The sequence below is a fragment of the Epinephelus moara genome, chromosome 17 (genome assembly GCF_006386435.1).
Source record: "Epinephelus moara isolate mb chromosome 17, YSFRI_EMoa_1.0, whole genome shotgun sequence".
NCBI lineage: Eukaryota > Metazoa > Chordata > Actinopteri > Perciformes > Serranidae > Epinephelus > Epinephelus moara.
Window position 1 is genome coordinate 33,938,436 of NC_065522.1, and position 8,116 is coordinate 33,946,551.

General features: G+C 45.3%; 1 protein-coding gene across 2 annotated transcripts in view; it reads right to left on the bottom strand.

Annotated features, from left to right (window-relative positions):
- Nucleotides 1-2,238: 2,238 nt before the first annotated feature.
- The window catches only part of LOC126403973 (sodium/potassium-transporting ATPase subunit beta-2-like), a 13,728-nt gene continuing 7,850 nt past the window's right edge, over nt 2,239-8,116 (bottom strand). Inside the window, exons 2-9 of one of the 2 annotated variants that reach the window (XM_050066884.1) lie at nt 7,593-7,721; nt 6,272-6,376; nt 6,065-6,144; nt 5,848-5,973; nt 4,582-4,641; nt 4,393-4,419; nt 3,537-3,632; nt 2,239-3,415 (exon numbers count right to left, since the gene is read on the bottom strand). In XM_050066884.1, the coding sequence (XP_049922841.1) occupies nt 3,251-3,415; nt 3,537-3,632; nt 4,393-4,419; nt 4,582-4,641; nt 5,848-5,973; nt 6,065-6,144; nt 6,272-6,376; nt 7,593-7,721 (788 nt within the window). In that variant the 3' untranslated portion in view covers nt 2,239-3,250. The remainder of the gene's footprint in view (nt 3,416-3,536; nt 3,633-4,392; nt 4,420-4,581; nt 4,642-5,847; nt 5,974-6,064; nt 6,145-6,271; nt 6,377-7,592; nt 7,722-8,116) is intronic. The other variant, XM_050066886.1, reaches the window with a different exon arrangement.

Genomic DNA, 8,116 nt, shown 5'->3' on the forward strand with positions numbered 1-8,116 from the left:
TCAACTGACCCGCCCCCACAACAACTGGCCCGCCGCCACAACTGACCCCCCACAAGAACTGACTCGCTGCCACATCAAGTGGCCCGCCGCCACAACTGACCCTGACAACAAATGCCACAGCAGCTGACACGTTTCAAAGATTTCAGCAGAGACAGCAACACTGAGACAAGGTGCTGATGTCACAGAAAGTGACGACTTCCACGGTGTCTTACCTGTGCTAATGCTGCATTCGTTTTGTACCCGCAGGTAGGAAGTGGGAATGACGTCACCTCCAAGTTGACAACAGTTTTTGCATTCTAGTTGACGACGGTGGACAAGTCGGAACAAAACACGGACGCCCGCAAGAAAGCCTTTGTTGCCCGTGAACTTTGGGAGTATAGACAGCTTCAAAACCATCATGCACTCCAACTGATGAACGCCGCAGATGAGGCTGACCTGATGTGAAACACACAAGATAAAGCTGCTATAAACAGTACTCACTATGTATGTGACCGGCAGCCATCTTGAATTCGTAAGTCAGGCATGATGTGGTTGCTCCGAGTTTCCGAGTTGGAAATCCGATCTCAGGGTGTGTTCGAGTTTAAACTTCCGACTGGGAACTGGGAATTTCCGACCTCCGAGTACAAAACGAACGCACCATTAAACTAGGATGTGTTAGTTTGTAGTCCTAAAATCAGGAAGTGTTAGTTTGTAGTCCTAAAACCAGGAAATGTTACCGTTTGTAGTCCTAACAAAAAAGGGAATGTGATAGTTTGTAGTCCTTAAACCAGAAAGTGTTAGTTAGTAGTCCTAAAACCAGGAAGTATTACAGTTTGCAGTCCTAAAACCAAGAAGTGTTATCGTTTGTAGTCCTAAAAAAAGGGAGTGTGATAGTTTGTAGTCCTAAAACCAGGAAGTATTACAGTTTGTAGTCCTAAAACCAGGAAGTGTTACAGTTTGCAGTCCTAAAACCAGGAAATATTGAAGTTTGTAGTCCTAAAACCAGGAAGTGTTACAGTTTGCAGTCCTAAAACCAGGAAGTGTTACAGTTTGCAGTCCTAAAACCAGGAAGTATTACAGTTTGTAGTCCTAAAACCAGGAAGTGTTACAGTTTGTAGTCCTAAAACCAGGATGTATTACAGTTTATAGTCTTAAAACCGGGATGTATTACAGTTTGTAGTCCTAAAAAAGGAAGTGTTACAGTTTGTAGTCCTAAAACCAGGAAATATTACAGTTTGTAGTCCTAAAAAAGGAAGTATTACAGTTTGTAGTACATAAATCACACAGACATGTTCTTTTTTTTGTAGTTTTTTTTTTGTTGTTGTTTAATATCTTAATTTTTTCTATGTCTGAGAAACATAAGGAAACTTTCAGACGGGAGAAATCAACCAACCACAAACAAGTATCATATGACATCATACAGCAGGACCATCTGATTGGCTGGTCACTCTTTAAAGGAAGATGATTGTTGGAGAGCAGTACAGGTGTGTTTATGGGGGATGAAGGACAGGTAAAGAGACTGTGTGTCACCTGGTCTGGTTGTCATGGTAACGGTTGTCATGCTCAGCCCCATGGTGATGATAGTAAACAAAATCACACATCAACAAATCAACAAAAACAACAAACAAACACTGAACCACTTCCTAACTGGATAACCACATGAATTCATGACATCACTAATTACTAATTAACTAACCAGACAAAGATATGACATCACACACCAACACTGCTACCATGGCTACTACAGCAAGCATCCGATTGGCTGTGGATTCAGCTGCTTCCATGGCAACACACGACAAGACCAATTACCGAACTGGTTTCTGTTAAACTGGTTTCTGATGTTAAACTGGTTCCTGGTGTTAAACTGGTTTTGTTCAACTGGTTTCGGATGGTTCCTGGTGTTAAACTGGTTTTGTTCAACTGGTTTCGGATGTTAAACTGGTTTCTGATGTTAAACTGGTTTAGTTAAACTGGTTCCTGTTAAACTGGTTTCTGATGTTAAACTGGTTTTGTTAAACTGGTTCCTGTTGAACAGGTTTCGGATGTTAAACTGGTTTCTGATGTTAAACTGGTTTAGTTAAACTGGTTTTATTAAAATGGTTTCTGACGTTAAACTGGTTTTGTTAAACTGGTTTCTGATGTTAAACTGGTTTCTGATGTTAAACTGGTTTTGTTAAATTGGTTCCTGTTGAACAGGTTTCTGATGTTAAACTGGTTTCTGATGTTAAACTGGTTTTGTTAAACTGGTTCCTGTTGAACTGGTTTCTGATGTTAAACTGGTTTCTGATGTTAAACTGGTTTAGTTAAACTGGTTTTAATAAAATGGTTTCTGATGTTAAACTGGTTTTGTTAAAATGGTTTCTGATGGTTTCTGATGTTAAACTGGTTTTGTTAAACTGGTTCCTGATGTTAAACTGGTTTTGTTAAACTGGTTTCTGATGTTAAACTGGTTTAGTTAAACTGGTTTTATTAAAATGGTTTCTGATGTTAAACTGGTTTCTGATGTTAAACTGGTTTAGTTAAATTGGTTTTATTAAAATGGTTTCTGATGTTAAACTGGTTTTGTTAAACTGGTTTCTGATGTTAAACTGGTTTTGTTAAACTGGTTTTGTTAAACTGGTTCCTGTTAAACAGGTTTCTGATGTTAAACTGGTTTTGTTAAACTGGTTCCTGTTAAACTGCTTTCTGATGTTAAACTGGTTTTGTCAAACTGGTTTCTGTTGAACTGGTTTGTGACGTGTGTGTACTGTAAACAGCCAATCAGAGCCTTTCTTACCTGATGGTCCAGTATTAATGGCGCTCTCTGTGATGAGTTTAAAGTTGTAAAAAAACAAAACATCACCATAAATAAATAAATGAATAAATATGTCAACAAATAAATAAATAAATAAACAGGTAATAAATAACTGGAGACATAAATAAATAAACAGTAAACACGTCAGCTGTGTGATCAGTAATTTGGTGTTCATGCAGAGTGATGATGATGATGATGATGAAGGAGGTGAAGAGCCTCCTGTGGGTCAGTCTGTCCTCAGTGACATCACAGCGTGTGTGTGTGCTGATTGGTGGGTTTGGGGTCAGTTAAAGCTGCACTGAAGCAACAGGATGGGTACAGGAAACAATCAGATGGGAACTAAAGGTCAGTGAACGCATTATGACTGAGGACAGGTACAGGTGTGTTCGAGGCTCTAACGGACAGTGTGTGTGTGTGACAACTGAAACATGTTGACATGTGCAGCTTTAACCAGCGTGAGTGTGTGTGTGTGTGTGTCTATTTGTCGTTGATTCGTAGTTTGAAGGACACCCGTCCGGCGAACTTGTCCCTGTCGCTGCCGTCGGCCAGAGTGTTGGAGTGAATCTTACACTCGATGTTGATGTCTGTGTTCAGAGAGGCGTTCAGGAACTTCACGGCCACCAGCGGCTGAGTGTAGTTCACCTGTGACATTGAACACATCACACACTGAGTGACATGACATCACTGCAGGACATCATCACAGTTCCTGAACACACCGTCCTCTAGTGTGTGTGTGTGTGTGTGTGTGTTCTCGGTGTGTTACCTGAGCTTTCTTGCCGTAGTATGGGTAGTACATGAGGTTGAAGGTTCCGTTGGGAGGATAGTAGGCCAAAGGTCCGATCTTTTCAGTGTCCTCCCTCTGCAAACACACACACACACACAAACACACACACACACACACACACACACTGATCAATACTTCAGATCAGTCATCAATAACCTGCAGTTCACACAGGAACATTAAGCAGGAGAACTTCTGTTCATGTTCTATGTTCTGACTCTGTGGTTCTATGTTCTAAATCCAGTTCTATGTTCTAAATCTGTTGCTCTATGTTCTAAATCCGGTTCTATGTTCTAAATCCGGTTCTATGTTCAAAATCTGTGGTTCTATGTTCTAAATCCGGTTCTATGTTCTAAATCCAGTTCTATGTTCTTAATCTGTGGTACTACGTTCTAAATCTGTGGTTCTTTGTTCTAACTCTGTGGTTCTACGTTCTAAATCTGTGGTTCTATGTTCTAAATCCGGTTCTATGTTCTAACTCTGTGGTTCTACGTTCTAAATCTGTGGTTCTATGTTCTAACTCTGTGGTTCTACATTCTAAATCTGTGGTTCTATGTTCTAACTCTGTGGTTCTACGTTATAAATCTGTGGTTCTATGTTCTACATTCTAAATCTGTGGTTCTATGTTCTAACTTTGTGATTCTATGTTCTCCGTTCTCAATCTGTGGTTCTATGTTCTACATTCTAAATCTGTGGTTCTATGTTCTAACTTTGTGATTCTATGTTCTACGTTCTCAATCTGTGGTTCTATGTTCTAACTCTGTGGTTATATGTTCTAACTGTGGTTCTATGTTCTAACTCTGTGGTTCTATGTTCCACAACCTTCATTTGTTCTTACCCACTCATTTTTCTCCACTTTATACCTCTGATGATGGAGGGATTAAAAAATGGAGACAAACACATTCAGAGAGATTCAGATTCAGACAGACGGACTCAAATTCAGAGAGACAGATTCAGACAGATTCAGAGAGACAGATTCAGACAGATTCAGAGCGACAGATTCAAATTCAGAGAGACAGATACATACCTTGGCTCCACAGATGACATAAGGAGACTGACCGTCCTTCCCCGGCAACATACCAATGACCTGTAGAGACAGACAGGTGGACAGACAGGTCAGAACGTGTTTCAGTGTCTCCATTAACAGAGAACCAAAGGATCCATCAGCAGGAACGTCATGAAAACCAATCAGTCTCAGTCTGGTTCTCAATGGCCGACGTACCTGTCACTACGGTCCGCCAACAGACCAGGTTCAGTCTGGTCTCAGGGTCAAAGGTCGAGGTACCCGTCACTACGGCCCGCTTACAGACCAGGTTCAGTCTGGTCTCAGGGTCAAAGGTCGAGGTACCCGTCACTACGGTCCGCCCACAGACCAGGTTCAGTCTGGTCTCAAGGTCAAAGATGGACGTACCCGTCACTACGGTCCGCCAACAGACCGGGTTCAGTCTGGTCTTAGGGTCAAAGGTCAAGGTACCCGTCACTACGGTCCGCCCACAGACCAGGTTCAGTTTGGTCTCAGGGTCAAAGGTCGACGTACCCGTCACTACGGTCCACCTACAGACCAGGTTCAGTCTGGTCTCAGGGTCAAAGATGGACGTACCCGTCACTACGGTCCACCCACAGACCGGGTTCAGTCTGTACTTAGGGTCAAAGGTCGAGGTACCTGTCACTACGGTCCGCCCACAGACCAGGTTCAGTTTGATCTCAGGGTCAAAGATGGACGTACCCATCACTACGGTCCACCTACAGACCAGGTTCAGTTTGGTCTCAGGGTCAAAGATGGATGTACCCGTCACTACAGTCCACCTACAGACCAGGTTCAGTTTGATCTCAGGGTCAAAGATGGACGTACCCATCACTACGGTCCACCTACAGACCAGGTTCAGTTTGGTCTCAGGGTCAAAGATGGACTTACCCGTCACTACGGTCCGCCTACAGACCAGGTTCAGTTTGGTCTCAGGGTCAAAGGTCGACGTACCCGTCACTACGGTCCACCTACAGACCAGGTTCAGTTTGGTCTCAGGGTCAAAGATGGACGTACCCGTCACTGCGGTCCACCCACAGACCGGGTTCAGTCTGGTCTTAGGGTCAAAGGTCGAGGTACCTGTCACTATGGTCCGCCCACAGACCAGGTTCAGTTTGATCTCAGGGTCAAAGATGGACGTACCCATCACTACGGTCCACCTACAGACCAGGTTCAGTTTGGTCTCAGGGTCAAAGATGGACGTACCCGTCACTACGGTCCACCTACAGACCAGGTTCAGTTTGGTCTCAGGGTCAAAGGTCGACGTACCCGGTTGAGTTTGATGAGGATGCAGGGCTGACCTCTGCTGTAACCATAGAAACGATCTGAAATCCCAGAACACTCCTCCAACATGGTCCGATTGAACTGACAGGAACGCTTAGGATTGTTCCTGACCTGCAGAGAGGCAGACAGATATAGAGTGAGACAGGTGAAGATTGAGACAGGTGGAGAGACAGACAGGTGTAGAGACAAACAGACAGGTTACCTCTCCACTGTCCTCTTGAATGAAGTACTGATCTGGAGGGCAGTTATCATTGGTCTGAACCTGATAGCTGTCGTTGTACGCTGTAGGCACACAGACAGGTGGACAGACAGACAAGTAGAGAGTTAGACGCCAAACTGTACACATGAATTAATTACGATGTGTTACATCACATCCTGTAATATTCTAATTGTTTAACCAGCGTCTTACGGGACAGGAAGTTGTTGAGGTTCTGAATGAAACCGTCCCAACTCTCAGTGTCCGACACTGAGAAACTGATCTCCAGCTGGTCCCCCTTCGGACGAATCATCATCCCTGAAACATGACAACACACGTCCTCGTTAACCAATCACAGCTGAGCCTCGTTAACCAGTCACAGGCTGAGCCTTGTTAACCAGTCACAGACTGAGCCTTGTTAACCAGTCACAACTGAGCCTTTTTAACCAGTCACAGGCTGAGCCTTGTTAACCAGTCACAACTGAGCCTTGTTAACCAGTCACAGGCTGAGCCTCATTAACCAGTCACAGGCTGAGCCATGTTAACCAGTCACAGCTGAGCCTCGTTAACCAGTCACAGCTGAGCCTCATTAACCAGTCACAGGCTGAGCCATGTTAACCAGTCACAGGCTGAGCCATGTTAACCAGTCACAGCTGAGCCTTGTTAACCAGTCACAGCTGAGCCTTGTTAACCAGTCACAGGCTGAGCCTCGTTAACCAGTCACAGCTGAGCCTCGTTAACCAGTCACAGCTGAGCCTCGTTAACCAGTCACAGCTGAGCCTTGTTAACCAGTCACAGGCTGAGCCTCGTTAACCAGTCACAGCTGAGCCTCGTTAACCAGTCACAGCTGAGCCTCGTTAACCAGTCACAGCTGAGCCTTGTTAACCAGTCACAGCTGAGCCTTGTTAACCAGTCACAGGCTGAACCTCGTTAACCAGTCACAGCTGAGCCTCGTTAACCAGTCACAGCTGAGCCTTGTTAACCAGTCACAGCTGAGCCTTGTTAACCAGTCACAGGCTGAACCTCGTTAACCAGTCACAGCTGAGCCTCGTTAACCAGTCACAGGCCGAGCCTTATTAACTAATGACAGGCTAAGCCATGTTAAGCAGTCGTAGACTGAGCCTCGTTAACCAGTTACAGCTGAGCCTTGTTAACCAGTCACAGGCTGAGCCTTGTTAACCAGTCACAACTGAGCCTTGTTAACCAGTCACAACTGAGACTTGTTAACCAGTCACAGGCTGAGCCTCGTTAACCAGTCACAGGCTGAGCCTTGTTAACCAGTCACAGCTTAGCCTCGTTAACCAGTCACAGGCTGAGCCTTGTTAACCACAGCTTAGCCTCGTTAACCAGTCACAGGCTGAGCCTTGTTAACCAGTCACAGCTTAGTCTCGTTAAGCAGTCACAGTTGAGCCTCGTTAACCGGTCACAGGCTGAGCCTTGTTAACCAGTGACATCTGAGCCTCGTTAACCAGTCACAGCTGAGCCTCGTTAACCAGTCACAGGCTGAATATGGTCTGTGTGTTTGTTTTGTTACCTGGAGTAGCCAGGCGGTCCTGCCAGGTGGGCTTGTAGTCGTCGAGCGTCAGCAGCATGATGTACATGGTGAGAACAAACATCCCCGCCAGAAACAGGTAGAAGATAAGGTAGAAGAGCAGGATGAGACCTGAGGAGGAGACAGAGGGGGGACAGAGGAGGAGACAGAGGGAGGAGACAGAGCAGGAGACAGAGGAGGAGACAGAGAAGGAGACAGGGGAGGAGACAGAGGGGGAGACAGAGGAGGAGACAGAGGAGGAGACAGAGAAGGAGACAGAGGAGGAGACAGAGGGAGGAGACAGAGGAGGAGACAGAGGGGGAGACAGGAGGAGACACAAAGCAGGAGTTATTTTATGACACAGTGCAGCTCATCACATCGTCTCCTCTGAATGTCATCTTTATAATCCTCTTGAGTTTGGCCCCGCCCCCTGCTCATGACCTACATTCAGTATTTAGGGAGGAGGAGGAGCAGGGAGGGGGAGGAGTGAGGGGGAGCAGGGAGGGGGGTGGTGGAGGAGCAGGGAG